This window comes from Schistocerca serialis, chromosome 5 (assembly GCF_023864345.2).
Source record: "Schistocerca serialis cubense isolate TAMUIC-IGC-003099 chromosome 5, iqSchSeri2.2, whole genome shotgun sequence".
Classification (NCBI taxonomy): Eukaryota; Metazoa; Arthropoda; class Insecta; order Orthoptera; family Acrididae; genus Schistocerca; species Schistocerca serialis.
Window position 1 is genome coordinate 17,311,128 of NC_064642.1, and position 20,723 is coordinate 17,331,850.

Below are 20,723 nucleotides of genomic sequence, written 5' to 3' on the forward strand. Positions count from 1 at the left end.
TCGGTGTGGACATACTGCATCACTACACTTGCTGAAAATTGGTGTTTGTGATTTGGACACTGACTACAGTAAATAACGTAACTCACTGATGCGCAGTTGTGTTTTTCAATACTTTAAGTTGTCTTTTCACAACCCCTACATAGTTATATGTGTATGCCCAATGCACTATTGTTTAAACTTTCAATAAGCCTCATTAATAGTTTGCAGGTGAACCTCCACATACTGCTACAATAGTTTTCTGTTGAACATCTATGAGCAGTGAAAACATAACCACACGGTTCACAGTCCTTCAAATAAATTGAACAGTCACTGTCATTGCTTTAACACATGACATATTCGTGTAACACTCATTTCACTGTTAAGTTGATACATTGTTGTTGTTCTAAGAAACGCAGTTCCTCGTCTGAAACTCAGCTGCAGTCTGACTGTCTTGTGAACAACGTTCAGGCCCTTATATATCATCACAATAATAGGTGCTAAAACTATACATTGTTTAAAGTTTAATTTACAGAAATTACAATTAAAACTTAACTCATTAAATCAATTGACTACATTGAAAGATTGGTTCTTTTTAACAGTTTCTCCTACTACAATAGTTAGGCCAAATTATTTGTTAAATCATGAAATTAACGTATATAGTTACACAAACAATACTTTTGATAAAACTGTTAATTACTTTGGAGTTAACTAAGGGCTGGCTTTGCTAACAAATTTTCAAATAGAGCCAAATAGATACTTCAAGAGCACAATTAGTTGTCCCTCCAAATGTTTATATTTAATACAGAATTTATATTTGTTCATACATCAACAATAGAATTTAAGTTATGAAACAATTACTGATTTTTACCCTGTAACAAAAGATACTAGCTAGTAATAGTTAAAATAAACTAGATAATCAATTACATATGTAAACCTAAGCAAAAAATTAGATCTGGTGTTATATTCTTTAAAACTGAGGACCAATCTTTCTCTTTTATGAAAATGCAGATTAAATTCAAGTAATCTAGTTAAACAAAAAAAATGAATTTAAGGAGGCAGATGGCAAAACAAGGGGGGAATTAAAACTATTCCAGCTTGTTTCATAACAATCTCTCTCCATCAAGAGCTAGTCAGAAATTATTATTATAATTGTGTTAAATTCTGTATGTAGCCATAAGACAGGATACTCCAAATGTATTCCATATCTTGTTTAGTGATGAAGCCACATTTATCAATCATGACCAGTTACACCACCAAAACATGTACTATTGGTCTGTTGACAATCCCTATTGTTATCATCAGATGGAATTTCAGCATCCATGCAGTGTAAATGTGTGGTGCAGAATAGTGAACCATCATCTCATAGGTCCACTTTCCATAGACAGAACACTGAATGGGTACAAGTGTCACAGCATCCTAACAGACTATCTTCCACAGATTCCAGAAGACTTACCTCTGCAGACTAGGAGGAACCTGTGATACCAACATGATGACTGAACAGCATGAAGTACCACAGCATATCTTTCTGATTTTTTTCCAAATCATTTTATTCAACACAGAGGACCTATACCTTGGCTGCCCATTCCCTGGATTTGAAACCTGTAGAATTTTTTCTGAGACGAACGCTGAAAGACAATGTCTACAATGACATATCAACTACATCTGAGGATATCCAACAATGTCTCATTGCAGCCTGCTCAGGCATTTCTGCTGAAATGTGCTGTGCTACAGTCATCTCATACCAGATCTGTTGCATCTGTTGCTGCTACCAGTGGTCATTTTGAACACAACCTGTGATGGTCCATTGTCTCATTACCGCTCAGAATCCACATAACTAGTGTATGTACTTGGGTTGGTCTTTAGTGTGTGCTACCACAGTTACTGTACACATGTCTGTGTGAGAATTTTCAAAAATACAATAATTCATAAATGACTTGCACTAGAATCAGGTAACAAACACCATTGACATTCTAATTTACCCTACTTTTAGCCTGTTAATGTCAACAGGTATAATTCCATTTCAAATACACTTCCTAAGAGTTATTTCAATTTCTTTATTGACTAAAAATATAAACCCCTGACTACCAATCCTTTCTGTGAAAACCACCCATCAACAGCATCTTTCACTTTCGAAATATTTGCAGTACAAGTTTTAGGTGATTCACTCTGTATCTTACTACATCAAAAAATATACAGCATGCAGTTCTTGTTGAGGTCTTCAGTCCACAGACTGGTCTGATGCAGCTCCCCATGCTACTCTATCCTGTGCAAGCTTCTTCATCTCCAACTGACTACTGCACCCTACATCCTCATAAATCTGCTTAGTGTATTTATCTGTCGGTCACCCTCTATGATTTTACCAACCTGGTGATCCCTTGATACTTCAGAACATGTCCTACCACCCAATCCCTTCATCTAATCAAGTTGTGCCACAAATTCCTCTCCTCCCCAATTCTGTTCAGTACCTCCTCATTAGTTACATGATCTACACATCTGATCTTCAGCATTCTTCTGTAGCACACGTTTTTAAAGCTTCTATTCTCTTCTTGTCTACACTATTTATCATCCACAGATGGCTACACTCCATACAAATACTTTAGAAAAGACTTCATGCCACTTAAATCTATACTCGACGTTTATAAATTTCTCTTCTACAAAAACACTTTTCTTACCATTGCCAGGTTACATTTTATATCCTATCCACTTTGACCATCATCAGTTATTTTGCTCCCCAAATAGCAAAACTCATCCACTACTTTAAGTGTCTCATTTCCTAATCTCATTCCCTCAGCATCATCCGATTTAATTAGACTACAGCCCATTATCCTCATTTTGCTTTTGTTGATATTCTTCTTATGTCCTCCTCCGAAGACACTGACCATTCCGTTCAATTTCTCTTCCAGGTCCTTTACTGTCTCTGACACAATTACAATGTCATTGGCAAACCTCAAAGTTTTTGTTCTTCTCCATGGATTTTAATACCTACTCCAGTTTTTCTTTTGTTTCCTTTACTGCTTGCTCAATATATAAAGTGAATAACATAGGAGATAGGCTACAACCCTGTCACACTCCCTTCCCAACCACTGCTTCCCTTTCATGCCCCTTAAGTTTTATAACTGCCATCTGGTTTCTGTACAAATTGTAAATAGCCTTTTGTTCCCTGTATTTTACCCCTGCCACCTTCAGAATTTGAAAGAGAATATTCCAGTCAACATTGTCAAAGGTTTCTCCGATTTGCTAGAAACGTAGGTTTGCCTTTTCTTAATCTATCTTCTAAGATGAGTCATAGGGTCAGTATTGCCTCACATGTTTGAACATTTCTACAGAATCCAAGCTACTCTCCCCCAAGGTCGGTTTCTACCAGTTTTTCCAATCGTCCATAAAGAATTCGGTAATTTTCACATCTGTCAACACCTGCTTTCTTTGGGATTGGAATTATTATATTCTTCTTGAAGTCTGAGGGTATTTCGCCCGTCTCATTCATCTTGCTCACCAGATGGTAGAGTTTTGTCAGGAATGGCTCTCCCAAGGCCGTCAGTAGTTCTAATGGAATGTTGTCTACTGCCGGGGCCTTGTTTCGACTCAGGTCTTTCAGTGCTCTGTCAAACTCTTCACGCAGTATAGTATCTCCCATTTCATCTTTATCTACATCCTCTTCCATTTCCATAATATTGTCCTCAAGTACATTGGCCTTGTATAGATCCTCTATATACTTCTTCCACCTTTCTGCTTTCCCTTCTTTGCTTAGAACTGGGTTTCCATCTGAGCTCTTGATATTCATGCAAGTGGTTCTCTATTCTCCAAAGGTCTCTTTAATTTTCCTGTAGGCAGTATCTACCTTACCCCTAGTGAGATAAGCCTCTACATCCTTACATTTGTCCTCTAGCCATACCTACTTAGCCATTTTATTTTGCACTTCCTGTCAATCTCATTTTTGAGACGTTTGTATTCTTTTCTGCCTGCTTCATTTGCTGCATTTTTGTATTTTTTCCTTTCATCAATTAAATTCAATATTTCTTCTGTTACCCAAGGATTTCTACTAGCCCTCGTCTTTTTACCTAGTTTATCCTCTGCTGCCTTCACTACTTCATCCCTCAAAGCTACCCATTCTTCTTCTACTGTATTTCTTTCCCCCATTCCTGTCAATTGTTCCCTCATGCTCTCCCTGAGACTCTGTACAACCTCTGGTTTACTCAGTATATCCAGGTCCCATCTCCTTAAATTCCCACCTTTTTGCAGTTTCTTCAGTTTTAATCTACAGTTCATAACCAATAGATTCTAGTCAGAGTCCACATCTGCCCCTGGAAATGTCTTACAATTTAAAATCTGGTTCCTAAATCTCTGTCTTACCATTATATAATCTATCTGATACCTTCTAGTATCTCCAGGTTTCTTCCATGTATACAACCTTCTTTTATGATTCTTGAACCAAGTGTTAGCTATGATTAAGTTATGATCTGTGCAAAATTCTACCAGACGGCTTCCTCTTTCATTTCTCTCCCCCAATCCATATTCACCCACTATGTTTCCTTCTCTCCCTTTTCCTACTCTCGAATTCCATTCACCCATGACTATTAAATTTTTGTCTCCCTTCACTGCCTGAATAATTTCTTTTATCTCATCATACATTTCATCAATTTCTTCATCATCTGCAGAGCTAGTTGGCATATAAACTTGTACTACTGTAGTAGGCATGGGCTTCGTGTCTATCTTGGCCACAATAATGCATTCACTATGTTGTTGGTAGTAGCTTACCCGCACTCCTATTTTTTTATTCATTATTAAACCTACTCCTGCATTACCCCTATTTGATTTTGCGTTTATAACCCTGTAGTCACCTGACCAGAAGTCTTGTTCCTCCTTCCACCGAACTTCACTAATTTCCGCTATATCTAGCTTTAACCTATCCATTTCCCTTTTTAAAATTTCTAACCTACCTGCACGATTAAGGGATCTGACATTCCAAGCTCCGATCCATAGAATGCCAGTTTTCTTTCTCCTGATAATGATGTCCTCTTGAGTACTCCCCGTCTGGAGATCCGAAATTGGGACTATTTTACCTCCGGAATATTTTACCCAAGAGGACGCCATTATCATTTAACCGCATGTTCATAATACTCAAAATAATATTAACATAGACCTACCATACACAAGGCTGACATTAACACAAAAGAGCCATAAAAACCTTAGCTTGAAATTTTATAACAAACTCTCAAAGGCTGTGAGCGAACTACCGATGAGTAACTTTAAGCAAGCAATAGAAGTGTGGTTCAAATGTATGACATATTACTCACTTGATGAGTTTCTAAACGGTGACACAAAAGAGATATGCTACATGAAACAAAAACCTGCCATATGAATTATACCTATATGTTTGTGACAGTAATGTACCAACAAAGACGTTTTACATGGATACATAAGATGTAGTATAAGTATATCTTGATACTATTGTATATTTAACTGTTATGATATATTATTATTATTATATTCCTTTCTCAGATGTTATGTCTGGTTAAAAATGGAAAGTAACACGGACCTTGATCAAGCGTGACGTCCTTTTCACTGTGTGGTATATGTTACATTGCATTTAGGAACTTTTGGGTAATTGAACGTGTATCAATATTTACAGATTTCTGTAGCTGTATATATACGTTTGGATGCAGTTGTATTGTGTTGATGTACTGTTGGATACTGTGTGGTACGACTCCTGTAGTTGATAGTATAATTGGTTCAATGTCAACTTTATCCTGATGCCACATGCTCTTGACTTCCTCAGCCAGTTGGATGTATTTTTCAATTTTTTCTCCTGTTTTCTTCTGTATATTTGTTGTATTGGGTATGGATATTTCTATTAGTTGTGTTAATTTCTTCTTTTTATTGGTGAGTATGATGTCAGGTTTGTTATGTGGTGTTGTTTCATATGTTATAAAGGTTCTGTTCCAGTATAATTTGTATTCATCATTCTCCAGTACATTTTGTGGTGCATACTTGTTTGTGGGAGCGTGTTGTTTTATTAGTTTATGATGTATGGCAAGTTGTTGATGTATTATTTTTGCTACATTTTTGTGTCTTCTGGGGTATTCTGTATTTGCTAGTATTGTACATCTGCTTGTGATGTGATCTACTGTTTCTATTTGTTGTTTGCAAAGTCTGCATTTATCTGTTGTGGTATTGGGATCTTTAATAATATGCTTGCTGTAATATCTGGTGTTTATTGTTTGATCCTGTATTGCAATCATGAATCCTTCCATCTCACTGTCTATATTGCCTTTTCTTAGCCATGTGTTGGATGCGTCTTGATCGGTGTGTGGCTGTGTTAGATGACACGGGTGCTTGCCATGTAGTGTTTTCTTTTTCCAATTTACTTTCTTTGTATCTGTTGATGTTATGTGATCTAAAGGGTTGTAGAAGTGGTTATGAAATTGCAGTGGTGTAGCCGATGTATTTATATGAGTGATCGCTTTGTGTAGTTTGCTAATTTCTGCTCATTCTATAAAGAATTTTCTTAAATTGTCTACCTGTCCATAACGTAGTTTTTTTATGTCAATAAGTCCCCTTCCTCCTTCCTTTCTGCTTAATGTGAATCTTTCTGTTGCTGAATGTATGTGATTTACTCTATATTTGTGGCATTGTGGTCGTGTAAGTGTATTGAGTGCTTCTAGGTCTGTGTTACTCCATTTCACTACTCCAAATGAGTAAGTCAGTATTGGTATAGCGTAAGTATTTATAACTTTTGTCTTATTTCTTGCTGTCAATTCTGTTTTCAGTATTTTTGTTAGTCTTTGTCTATATTTTTATTTTATTTCTTCTTTAATATTTGTACAGGGTTATTACAAATGATTGAAGCGATTTCACAGCTCTACAATAACTTTATTATTTGAGATATTTTCACAATGCTTTGCACACAGTACAAAAACTCAAAAAGTTTTTTAGGCATTCACAAATGTTCGATATGTGCCCCTTTAGTGATTTGGCAGACATCAAGCCGATAATCAAGTTCCTCCCACACTCGGCGCAGCATGTCCCCATCAATGAGTTCGAAAGCATCGTTGATGCGAGCTCGCAGTTCTGGCACGTTTCTTGGTAGAGGAGGTTTAAACACTGAATCTTTCACATAACCCCACAGAAAGAAATTGCATGGGGTTAAGTCGGGAGAGCATGGAGGCCATGACATGAATTGCTGATCATGATCTCCACCATGACCGATCCATCGGTTTTCCAATCTCCTGTTTAAGAAATGCCGAACATCATGATGGAAGTGCGGTGGAGTACCATCCTGTTGAAAGATGAAGTCAGCGCTGTTGGTCTCCAGTTGTGGCATGAGCCAATTTTCCAGCATGTCCAGATACACGTGTCCTGTAACGTTTTTTTCGCAGAAGAAAAAGGGGCCGTAAAATTTAAACCGTGAGATTGCACAAAACACGTTACCTTTTGGTGAATTGCGAATTTGCTGCACGAATGCGTGAGGATTCTTTACCGCCCAGATTCACACATTGTGTCTGTTCACTTCACCATTAAGAAAAAATGTTGCTTCATCACTGAAAACAAGTTTCGCACTGAACGCATCCTCTTCCATGAGCTGTTGCAACCGCGCCGAAAATTCAAAGCATTTAACTTTGTCATCGGGTGTCAGGGATTGTAGCAATTGTAAATGGTAAGGCTTCTGCTTTAGCCATTTCTGTAAGATTTCCCAAACCGTCAGCTATGATACGTTTAGCTCCCTGCTTGCCTTATTCGTCGACTTCCGTGGGCTACGCGTGAAACTTGCCCGCATGCGTTCAACCGTTTCTTCGCTCACTGCAGGCCGACCCATTGATTTCCCCTTACAGAGGCATCCAGAAGCTTTAAACTGCACATACCATCGCCGAATGGAGTTATCAGTTGGTGGATCTTTGTTGAACTTCGTCCTGCAGTGTCGTTGCACTGTTATGACTGACTGATGTGAGTGCATTTCAAGCACGAGATACGCTTTCTCGGCTCCTGTCGCCATTTTGTCTCACTGCACTCTCGAGCGCTCTGGCGGCAGAAACCTGATGTGCGGCTTCAGCTGAACAAAACTTTATGAGTTTTTCTAAGTATCTGTAGTGTGTTGTGACCATATGTCAATGAATGGAGCTACAGTGAATTTATGAAATCGCTTCAATCATTTGTAATAGCCCTGTATTATCTATTCCTATTTTTTGTCTGTATCCTAGATATTTATAGGCATCTGTTTTTTCCATCGCTTCTATGCAGTCGCTGTGGTTATCCAATATGTAATCTTATTGTTTAGTGTGTTTTCCCTTGACTATGCTATTTTTCTTAGATTTGTCTGTTCCAAAAGCCATATTTATATCATTGCTGAATACTTCTGTTATCTTTAGTAATTGGTTGAGTTGTTGATTTGTTGCTGCCAGTAGTTTTAGATCATCCATGTATAGCAAATGTGTGATTTTGTGTTTGTATGTTCCAGTAATAGTATCTCCATTATTTCTATTATTTAGCATGTTGGATAGTGGGTTCAGAGCAAGGCAGAACCAGAAAGGACTTAATGAGTCTCCTTGGTATATTCCAAGCTTAATCTGTATTGGCTGTGATGTGATATTATTTGAATTTGTTTGGATATTAAGTGTGGTTTTCCAATTTTTCATTACTATGTTTAGGAACTGTGTCAATTTAGGATCTACTTTGTATATTTCCAATATTTCTTGTAACCATGAGTGGGGTACACTATCAAAAGGTTTTTGGTAATCAATGTATGCGTAGTGTAGAGACCTTTGTTTAGTTTTAGCTTGGTATGTCACCTCTGCATCTATTATCAGTTGCTCTTTACATCCTCGTGCTCCTTTGCAGCAGCCTTTTTGTTCTTCATTTATAATTTTGTTCTGTGTTGTAGGTGTCATTAATTTCTGTGTAATGACTGAAGTTAATATTTTGTATATTGTTGGTAGGCATGTTATGGGGCGATATTTTGCTGGGTTTGCTGAGTCTGGTTGATCTTTAGGTTTCAGATAAGTTATTCCTTGTGTATCAGGGACTGTGTATGGGTCTGCAATGTAACTGTTAAATAATTTATCTAAAAACAAAGATAACGTGACTTACCAAACTAAAGTGCTGGCAGGTCGATAGACACACAAACAAACACAAACATAAACACAAAATTCAAGCTTTTGCAACCAACGGTTGCTTCATCAGGAAAGAGGAAAGGAGAGGGAAAGATGAAAGGATGTGGGTTTTAAGGGAGAGGGTAAGGAGTCATTCCAATCCCGGGAGCAGAAAGACTTACCTTAGGGGGAAAAAAGGACAGGTATACACTCGCACACACACACACACACATATCCTTCCGCACATACACAGACAAAAGCAAATGTCTGCTTTTGTCTGTGTATGTGCGGATGGATATGTATGTGCGTGCGAGTGTATACCTGTCCTTTTTTCCCCCTAAGGTAAGTCTTTCCGCTCCCGGGATTGGAATGACTCCTTACCCTCTCCCTTAAAACCCACATCCTTTCATCTTTCCCTCTCCTTCCCTCTTTCCTGACGAAGCAACCATTGGTTGTGAAAGCTTGAATTTTGTGTGTATGTTTGTGTTTGTTTGTGTGTCTATCGACCTGCCAGCACTTTCGTTTGGTAAGTCACATCATCTTTGTTTTTAGATATGTTTTTCCCATGTGGAATGTTTCCCTCTATTATATTCATATTGTTAAATAATTTATTTAGATGTGAATGTGTTGAGGTGAACTTCTTTAACCAGAAATTTGCTATTTTATCTTTTCCAGGGGCTTTCCAATTGTGTGTAGAATTAATTGCTCAGGTGACTTCATGTTCAAAATTATCACTTCATGCATTTGTGGTATCATCTTGTATGTGTCTGTTTCTGCTTGTATCCACCATGCATGCCTGTTATGTTGTACCAGGTTTGACCATATGTTGCTCCAGAAGTGTTCCATGTCTTTTATGTTTGGTGGATTGCCTATTTTAATGTGTGTGTTATCTAATGTCTGGTAAAATTTCTTTTGGTTTGTCTTGAATGTTTGGTTTTGTTTCCTTCTATTTTCACTTTTTTTGTATCTCCTAAGTTGTTTGGCCAATGCTTGCAATTTCTGCTTCTTTTCATCTAATTGCTCTATTGCTTTTTGTTGTGAGATTTTACCTAACCTTTTTCGTTTTTTGTCTGATATTTCATTTCTTATAAATTGTGTTAGCTGTCTGATGTCTTTTCTCAGTTTTTCTATTCTGATTTCTAGCCTGTGTTGCCATGCTGGTTTTGTGGGTTTCTTCTGTGTGTTGGTTGGTTCTGATCTCTGCCTAGTGTAGTGAGTGCTCCTATACAAACCAGTAGTTGTAACTCTTTCGTAGTTGTATTTTCATTTATTTTGTTGTGTATGATTGTGTGGATAGTTGTTATTGTTGTTTCAACTTGTGGGTTATTTGGTGGTCTATGCAAGAATGGTCTAATATCTGTATTTGTGTCTTTGTATTCTATATATGTCAGCTGAAATTTTTCTTCTATATCTAACATGTGTGTCACTTTGTGTTCTATTTGTGCTTGTTCTGGTGGCTGTCTTAAGATTTCGTTTTCCTCTGATTGTTTAATTGAAGCATGTTGTTCTTTGTTTGTTTGTTCTGGGATGTTTGAGTCCATTACTGTATTTTCCTCTTCTTCTGATTGCACATTATTTTGTTCCAGTATTTGTTGTACTTGTTGTTTGATGTTTTCTAATTCTGACTGGGGTATCCTGTTATTTTTTATTATTACACAGATCTGATCAGCTAGTCGTTGTTCTGTTAAAAATTTTAATTCTGGGTATCTGGTAATAAATGTTGTGTATACTTGTGATCCATATCCAGTTGTGTTGGTTCCTAAGTTTGTTGCTTGGTAATAACAGAACATGAGGTGTCGGTTAACTTAATCTGACCACCTCATCCTCTGTCTTTGTTTTCCTTCTAGAGTGGTTGCAGGAAGCATATCCCGCAAAACACCTCTATTTGGATTTAAATCATTTTCCGTGTGGCTAGTAGTGTCATTACCATTGTGGACGGGCATAGGGTTCAAGCGTCGTCCCCGACCATGACAGCGCTTGTCTGAGGCTTCATTAGTTCTGCCCTGAACCAACTAATCACTCTAAAAGGGGGTTAGCCCTATAATTATTATTATTATTATTATTATTATTGTGAATGAATAATTGTTGTATTATCAATATTACTTTAGCATGTGTATCTGCTGGCCCTGCACAGGCACAATTATGTAGAATAATAATTATTGTAATTTTAAAAAAAAGTATTGAACACACTGACGATGCCAATTGTATGGAAAACATACTGAAAGGCAAATAAAGATTCTATTCTATTCTATGTACAGAGCACCTTAAGGAAACTTTAACTTCTTCATAAAAAGTCTGGAAGCTCTGTTGCCCATAAGACAGTAAAAAGCAATGAAATATTGGTTGATTGTGATTTTAATGTAGATTTGTGAAAACTACTGGCAGTGAATAATTGGTGCAATCAGTAACACTGTCATTCAATTTAATTCCGACTATGAACTTTGCAAGTAGGGTGTGTAAATTCTCTGAGATTGCTATTGATAATATCTTTGAAGACAAATCCAGGGAAAAAAAGTCGTACCACAAAACCTATAGTAAATCAGCTATCTGATCATGATATGTAGGATCTTATGTTAAATGTTGAAATTTGTCAGGATATGAAATCTATTAAATCTAAGTACAGGAGGGTAATAAACCAGTCAAAAAATTCAGAATTTTAGGAGATTGCTCAGACACATGAACTGGATAGATGTTTAAAATATTTCTGACTCAAATGGAAAATACAAAGCATCATTAATAAAGTTAAATAAAGTTACTTTGAAAACTGTTTTCTCCTAAAGGTAACTGAAATCAAAACAGAAGCCAAAAATAAACCATGGAATAACCAAGGAATAACCAAGGAATAAGTATATCATGTGGGGCTAAAAGGAGACTAACGACTATCTAGAAACAGTTCTGAGGTTAGCACTGTAATGCTTTACAAAAAACACTGCAAAAATCTAAGCAACTTTATTATGAGAAAAAGATAATTACCAGGTGCACAAGTATGAAACATGTATTTTTTTGTCTAAAAACACATGTTGAATTCAGAATAATGATAAAATAGTGCTTTATTCAATGTATGCCCCATTATTTATTTTACATTTCTCCCATCTTTTGGGCAATTTTTGAATACCACACCAGTAAAAATTTTCTCTTTTACTCACCTTGGTCAAAAATGGAGTTCAGTTTTCAGAAATACACATTTACAACAAATTGCCAACATCCATTAAAAACTTGGTTTTAGATAAAGCACAGTTTAAACAGTGTTTGAAAGACTTTTTGGCAGGCAACTCCTTCTGCTCTATAAATGAATATCTTAACAGGGAATGTTAGACCAGCTTAAGTAAAATGTCTGTCAGATTTCAGTTTTGACAGCACTTGGTCAGAACATTTAAGATCAGATGTTTTGTGTAAGACACATTTATTAAAAGTCCATAACTATGCTTCATTCTGGCAGTGTATTAATTCTGTAAATATTAGCAGTTCCAGATTACTGTAATTTATACAGATATTTTGACAATATCCTGACAAATGTTCAGGGAATATGTTTCATGATTTCTTTATTATTATTTAATTGGATAGATAAAAAATCTAACCACCAAACGGCAGTGGAACACATACATAAAAGACTGTTGTGATTGGCAAGCTTTTGGAGCCAGTGGCTCCTTCTTCAGGCAGAAGGATTGAAGAGGAAAGAAGAAGGTTGAAGGGTAAGGACTGTAAAGGTCTAGGAAAAGGGGTAGCTTTTGGGAAAGCCACCCAGAACCGCAGTGGAGGGAAGATTTACTGTATGGGATGACAAGGAAAGACTTATTGTCAGACAATCAGTCTTTCCTTCGTATCCCATATGGTAAGTCTCCCCTGACATGCGGTTCTGGGTGACTGGGTGAATTTTATCAATAATTGATTGTTTTCATTGTTATATGATTTTTTTATGTTATATTTTCTGACATGTGTCACACCCATGAGAATCATCTCATTTTTGGGTCTATGGAATGAAAATTGAATCTATCTGCTCAGGAAAGAAGATTTTACATCAACTGTGCCAAATTAAAATGCTTGCTAGCAGTAACACTAAAAATTGCTCAGTTTGTGTCATATATCAAATAAGAAATATGTACTTATTGTCAGTACCTTCTTATTGATTAAAATCACAAACAAGTAGTCTTACTTTATAGTAATCAATTTAACCATTATCTTTGTGCTTAGTTCTGTAAGCTCAACATCTGTAACAGGCTTACCATCTGGTGGAAAGGTTCCAAAATGAATGCAGCGTTTCTCTCCAATGAAGCCACTTATTCCTACATTGCTTTCCTCCAATGCTCATGATCCATTGATTTAATACCCTCTGTATAGTTCTTAGGCTCATCTACTTCAGGTGGCATCAGTTTACTAATATAATTTGCTTTCTTAATTTGCTGCCTATTTCTCAATTTTCTCTCAATAGAAAGTGTTTCTATGGGTTCTTTAAACGTACTTGTGACATCTTCATGACAAATCTTCAATTTCTCATCACTCATTTCACTTGAGAGTAATGCCATTGTCTTTCCAAGTTTTTCTGGGCCAGAGAACTACGTGAACAGGTTGAGCAGTCATAGAATAACATATCCCAGGATGTCTGCAGCTTGTGGTCTTGCGGTAGCGTACTCGCTTCCCGCGCACGGGGTCCCGGGTTTGATTCCCGGCAAGGTCAGGGATTTTCTCTGCCTCAAGAAGACTGGGTGTTGTGTGTCTTTCATCATCATTTCATCCTCATTCACTCACAAGTCGCTGTAGTGGCATTAAAGAACTTGTGGAACGGCGGCCAAACCGCCCCACGAGGTGTCTCCTGGCCACCAATGCCATACACTCGTTATTATTATTATTATATCCCAGGACAGTTTCACCATCTCTATGATCACCTTGATGCCAGAGTCATCACCTGCACTGCCACCCATGGAGACTACACTTGTTCTATTGATCAGTTTTATTTTATTTTATTTTATTTATTTATTTATTTATTTATTTATTTATTTTAATGTAATCATCACATGTAAGTCGAAAAGGACGCTTTTTTCCCTCAGCAGTGTATACTGTTGCATTATTATCGAAATGTCATTTCAGAAATATTTGCCCAGATTAATATCATATCAGCATTCATATCATGCAATCCACAATTGCGTGTGCTTATGAAATTATAAACTCATTTTCCCTTATTTTTTCTCCATGATTTTGGATTTTTCAGTTCACATTTTCTGTATTTTGAATATAAATTTTTGAACTCTTACACATATCTATTAGAATCCCCATGCCATAGTTACCCAAAAACAGTTTTGGAGTGATTACACATTACAAACTAAATATAAGAACAAAACTTGCCTGCTTTTTACATAGGCAGATCCCCATTCCTCCTAATTTTTTTGTTCATGGTAGATTATTTTTCAATACAAAAATGGAATTAATAAATTTTCTTGTATCTTTTTTATGAAAATAACCCGCATTTAGAGTTTCCTGCATAACATTCTTGACAGTGACATCTTGGGTTGTCGGGTGTTCTGCCGGATATCAGCGTCATACTTGCACGATATTTCAGTCACGTAGCTCATGGCCTTCACCAGTTGTGACATGAGACTGCTCCTCGAGTAGCCCTGGTCCAGTATTTATGCCTATGGCCTTCCCCCTCCACCAACGGCTGCAGCCATTGGTGGAGGGGGGCCATAGGCATAAATACTGGACCAGGTCCACTCGAGGAGCAGTCTCAGGTCACACCTGATGAAGGCCACGAGCTACGTGACTGAAATATCGTGCAAGTACGACGCTGATATCCGGCAGAACACCCGATAACACAAGATGTCATTAGATCACCGGGAAAGCCTGAAGAGTTACATTCTTGACAGTATTTTACAATCAGTCTCAGAATACCCTGTTCATATAGGAAAAGAGAGAATATCAAACAAGACAAAATAACATGACTTTATTAGTATATCATATATCAGTATGCAAAGATTAAGATACCTGTAGCAGTAGGTTTGACTGTGAGTAAAACTTCCACTGATCTTGTAGGCTTCAAGAAAACATGTGATGGGGTAACATAAATATTAGTAGCCTTTCTAAAAGAAACATGTATTGGTAATTCCTCTGTATTTGTTAGGCACACTTCACGTTCTGCAGTGCTTCCAATAGGTATTGATTCTATTATCACTTCTGTAGGTCTCAATTTCACTGTAGGTACCAGAGCCTTGCCATAAAGGTACACTCTGATTTTTTGCTCTGATTCCATATACTGGACATCTAAATCACTCACTGTAGGAGCAACAGCTATAGTAGCTAGAAAAATGGAAACAAATATGTTAATATTATTTCTAATACCTGGGCCTATAGACCAGAGTTACCACTGATAAAGTGCTAGAAGTGTAAATTGTGTCTTTCACAATACAGACTGAGTTTAATAAACCATGGCTATAATAAACACAAAAATGGCAATGCGTCCTTACTCATTATATATTATCAGCAAAAAATGATTATATTTACATTATGTGCATTCAAGTAGTTAGTGTAAACTTTCATTACTGCATACATCTACATAACAGTCAGTATCAGGACAGAGAGATTCACATAATAAAGTAATGCCACTGCAATAACACAAGATTGAAATTACAAGAAGATGCATAAATGTGATTATTTACTTAATCTATATATATATTAAAAAATGGATGTATGTACATACCTACTACCTGGAAATATAATGTAACTGGATATATGAAAAGAATCTACTCACCAAGTGATGGTAAGAGAACACACACACACACACACACACACACACACACACACACACACACACACACACACATTTTACTTGGCAAGCTTTTGGAGCAAGAGTCTCCTTCTTCTGGCAGAAGGGTTGAAGGGAAGGAAAATGGGTGAAGGAAAAGGACTGGAGAGTGTTAGGAAAAGGGATATAGTTTGGAAAAGTCATGCAAAAATCAGGGTGATGGAAGACTTACTGAAGGGGATGAGAAGAAAAGACTGATTCTGGGGACTATGTGAAAAGAAATACTGTGGGGGTAAGAACCACCAACATTCTATAGAGATGAGGCTAATGGACAGCAAAGGGTGGTGGAGGAAGAGATGGTGAGACAGAGAGGGAGAAAGAGAAGATGGGCACAGATAGGGGGGAGGAGAAGATGGACACAGAGAGGGGGAGGAGAAATGGACAGAGAGAAGGTGAGGAGGAGGTGAACAGAGATATATGAGGTGTGGAGGTGGAGAGATATGGGGTTGAGGCGATAAGACAAAGGAAGTTAAGAGGAAGAGATGCACAGAAGTTGGGTGGAGGAGGAGTTTGAGAGATGGAAGGGCAGGAGCAGATGGAAAGAGAGGGAGGAGGATATTGACAGATGAGGAGATAGACAGAGAGAAGGGGTAGGAAGAGATGGAGAGGTGGAGGGGGGGGAGGGGAATTTAGAGAGAGAGAGAGAGAGAGAGAGAGAGAGGACCAGAAGGAGATGGACAAGATGGACAGAGGATGTGGACAGAAAGAGGGGGAAGGAGGAGATGGACTAAAAGATTTGAATAAATATGTACACAGGCAATGCCAGGTAATCAGCTAATTGTGAGATAACATCAAACAATGGCAAGTCTTGGCTGGAATAACAATGGTATGATACAGGATAGTCTTTTACTCACCACAGAGAGGGAGACTGAGCACGAGAAGGCACATTGAAAATAGTGTTGGCTATTATAAACTGCTAGGTGCAGCTCACCATCCTGTCCTCATCACATCACAGCACCTTCCCAGAGGCAGCACTACACGATCTTCCCCCATTGCTACCCTGCTATTCCTCAACCTCCCCATCCTACACCACTTCTGTATCACCACTACCCACCCCAGGTCAGATTGCTGCTCACCCTCACTCAGACCTCAGTGCCCAGACACAACAGTGGCTCCATGTTTGTGAGCTGCGCCTCAATGAATGTGTGTGTGTGTGTGTGTGTGTGTGTGTGTGTGTGTGTGTGTGTGTGTTTCTTCATGTGAAAAAGAGAACTCTGTCAAGTACCGTATGATGCTAAATAGTCTACTTTCAATGTGCCTGTGTGTTGCTGAATGATTCCTCTACGTGAGGGGCGGGAGGGTGAGAGAGGAAGGGGGTCAGCAATTATTGTTCTTTGATATTTCAGTTATCAGTTAACCTATTTATGTTTTGAAAAGTAATATAATCCAGAATGAGATTTTCACTCTGCAGCAGAGTGTGCGCTGATATGAAACTTCCTGGCAGATTACCACATTGAAACCTCCAGCTCCTGAGACTTATTCAGCTTATATCTTACAGAAGCAAGACAGATTCCGTAGGTTGGTAAGGGTTCTGGTGGCAGGACTGTTCAACATGAAACTGTGCCAGCAATGTGAAAGGTTGTACACCAACATTGTTGACTGTTTCATATAGAAGAAGAAGGCCTGGATGAACCCCTTACAGCCCCACTGTCTGAGGCAGCTGAAGTGACAAAAGGCAATAGTTCATACATAATATTTTGCAGCATTATGCATCTTCACTGATCAGTGAAGGTATTTCTTCACACATAAATAGTTCACTACACAACTTAGCCTTCTTTTGTATTCCTATTTTATCACTAAATGCCCTCTTGCTTTTCCAGATGGAGGACCTACTCAACTGATGACCCGATCCTGGGCAGTTATTTCATGACACATGTACACATAGACTTCATTCTATTCGGTCTCATGTAGTTAATATGTTATAATTTGTTAATGTTTTAATCAAACATTTCTATTCTCACTTCATTCAAAACGATAGGCATAACACTCCAAAAACAGAGTGCTAATGAGAGGTGGAAGAGGAATCATTTGGCTGTAGGCTGAAAAACAGGTTTTGCATAATTTTTGCCTTTCTCCCTCCTTGCCTCATGAGAAAATCAGGTTATACAGACATCTCTTGTAGGAAATGTACTTTAACATGTTGTAGGGCTTTTTGTTGATAACAAGTACATTTTGAGTTGTAGGGGTGGGAGTGAGTGGTTTTGATACTTCTGCAGAAAGGCCATAAAATTGCCACTTTTTTGCAAGCTCTAGCACTGATACTGCTCATCAGAATTTCAAATCTGCCAGGAAGTTTAAAGTAATATAATGATTGATACAAGAAGCCAGATATCATAACAAAGAGGTTGGAAATGTCAACCCTAGGTATCAGTGTTCCACTGTAAACTGTATTAGGATGTTAGCAGCACTGCAGCCAAAAGGCACAACATGTCAGCAGAGATAAACTTGTTTGTGAAAAATGTATATTGCAGTGAGTGTGATCTAAACAAATTCAAACTTAGAAATCATGTCCCATACTTCTAACACTTAAATTAATAAATTTATTTTGATAATGTTCTAAACATATTATGAGAAGTGTCCAAAAGAAAAAGTACAAAACAACACTGTGGATATAACTGAAGTCTTTATTCAAGAGTAATCAGCAGAAGCATGTGCATATCTATCCCACCATTTTACAAGTCAAAGGATTCACTGTTCCCAGAATTCCTGTGGCCGTGACAGAAGCCAGTTCTCCCAGCCCAGTCAAATACTGGTTTTCCTGTAGCAAAATTGTGGAGGTTTTTTCTCAAGAGTTCTATACATTGTGGATCTGTAAACTTCCCCAGTGTAGTAATCGATGATATTCATGTCCAGTCTCTAGCTGGAATATGATGTCATCTTGACACAATTTTCTGGGCGGTCTATCTGGCCGCCATCTTCAAGTGAGTAAAGCATCATAAGACCTGATTGTATGAACTTGTTCCGGTGAGTTAGTGGGATGGCTTATTCACCTGAAGATGGTGGCCAGGTGGACTGCCAAAATATTGTGTCAAGATGATGTTATGTTCTGGATGGAGACCCAACATTAATTTCATAAGTTCTATATATTTATTGGAGTCCTGAGCCCGAATTTCATGTTTGCTGCCTTGAGGTCAGCTTTACAATAAAAACCACCAAAAAACACTCCCATTTTTTGCACTTTTTCAGTTTTCCACCTACATCTCAAAAAATTTAAGTACAATACTGTACAGAATTAAAGTAGACCAAATGTCATACAAAATGAATTACTCAGATCTGAAATTCTGATGAGCAGTATCAGTGCTAGAGCTTGCAAAAAAGTGGCAATTTTATGGCCTTTCTGCAGAAGTATCAAAACCAACATAGTTTTCACTCCAGGGATAATTGCAAGGAGGCCACTTCATGTTAACACAACACTTTCAGCCAGTCTTACCACAAACAATCCCCCTTTATTCTTATGACAATATAGTCAAAGTAAATATTTGTTCAACTGATTTCATGGATTTTAAAATAGTGGAAGCAAAAATATAAATGCAACTATCTGCATGTAGCCTACATATATGTATTCACATGACAGATCTGATACAAAACAGATGTTATGATCCTACTACATGTAATTACTTCACAATATTACACATTATACTTCCTTCTAAATGTTAATAGAGTTTACTGGACTAATAAACAACGAAAACAAGTGGACCTACCTGTCTTGAATGAAGAAGAACAGAAGGTGAATGTAGAGTTGCAAAATTCTGCTTCTTGTTCCTGTGGTTGCCACAGTTCAATGCCTTCACTATTAGAGCGTGCTTGTCTCTACTAATTTCATTGTTTTTATTACAAATTGATATTTCAATATCACACAATATTTTTTAAAACATTTTTTATGAATAAAAGACTATATGCCATACCCATGATAAGGAACTGCCTCTGTACTCCTGAACCTTCACAGAAAGTGGCTGATTTATTAATTGGCTTTCTTATGAAGAAAGAGACTTCTACTCTCATCTTGAAATCATTTGCCTATGGTATTTACAGCAGTAATTATAATGTAATGTGTGAAAATACTGAGAGATTAAAATTTCTCTGTTATTCATCACTTGATTGGAATACACCAACATTTCATGCCCAATTTATCAAGCCAAAATTTAATATTTCTCTGTTATTCATCACTTGATTGGAAGATATTTAATATTGTGTGACTGTCTTATTTGTGAAGATTAAGACTAACCTGATGAAAAATAATCTATAAAACTTACATGGTTTAGCTATATTTCCAGGAATTTTACATACATCCACCTCACAGGAAGTAGCTGTTAATTCCTTCTGCCATTCAACAGGACTTGCAGAGACCCTCCCTGAAATTATTTGTGAGGAGAATTAGGTTTTGGTCATACAGAACAGAAAAAGTACAGTTTCTGTCCACAAGTGTAATATATACCTTTGCAATCACTAAACTGGATTCTTTCAATGCTTAGATACACTAGATGGTCACTACATTGGTCATCTGTATGGGTAACAAGAATCGGCTTGAAACTGTAAAACAATAAGTAATTTGTCATAAGAAATTAATTACTCATTTATATTTTGTCATTTTACTAAAGAATAGTGTGGCTGCTAACCTGAATGTAAAAATTCTTCCTTCAAGAGGCTTCATTCGACCTTCCATCGGTTCAATATCAAACATTTTATAGCTGTGGATCCTCTCTCTTGCATGCTTGATCTCCTGAAAATCACAAATTAAGTACAGACAAAGATACGCAAACACGTTATTTTATTACAAATTCAAAATTATTCAATGGAGTACAGAGTGTTGGTAAGCTGATATGATTGCAACTTGGGTTGGAAGTTAATTTTATTATCTGTTAAATTTC

At 37.3% G+C, this 20,723-nt stretch overlaps 1 protein-coding gene across 1 annotated transcript in view; it reads right to left on the minus strand.

Annotated features, from left to right (window-relative positions):
* The window catches only part of LOC126481711 (uncharacterized), a 100,151-nt gene extending 79,740 nt beyond the window's left edge, over positions 1-20,411 (minus strand). Inside the window, exons 1-3 of the mRNA XM_050105661.1 lie at positions 20,291-20,411; positions 20,109-20,207; positions 15,039-15,350 (exon numbers count right to left, since the gene is read on the minus strand). Of these exons, the coding sequence (XP_049961618.1) occupies positions 15,039-15,350; positions 20,109-20,207; positions 20,291-20,411 (532 nt within the window). The remainder of the gene's footprint in view (positions 1-15,038; positions 15,351-20,108; positions 20,208-20,290) is intronic.
* Between the last annotated feature and the right edge of the window lie 312 nt (positions 20,412-20,723).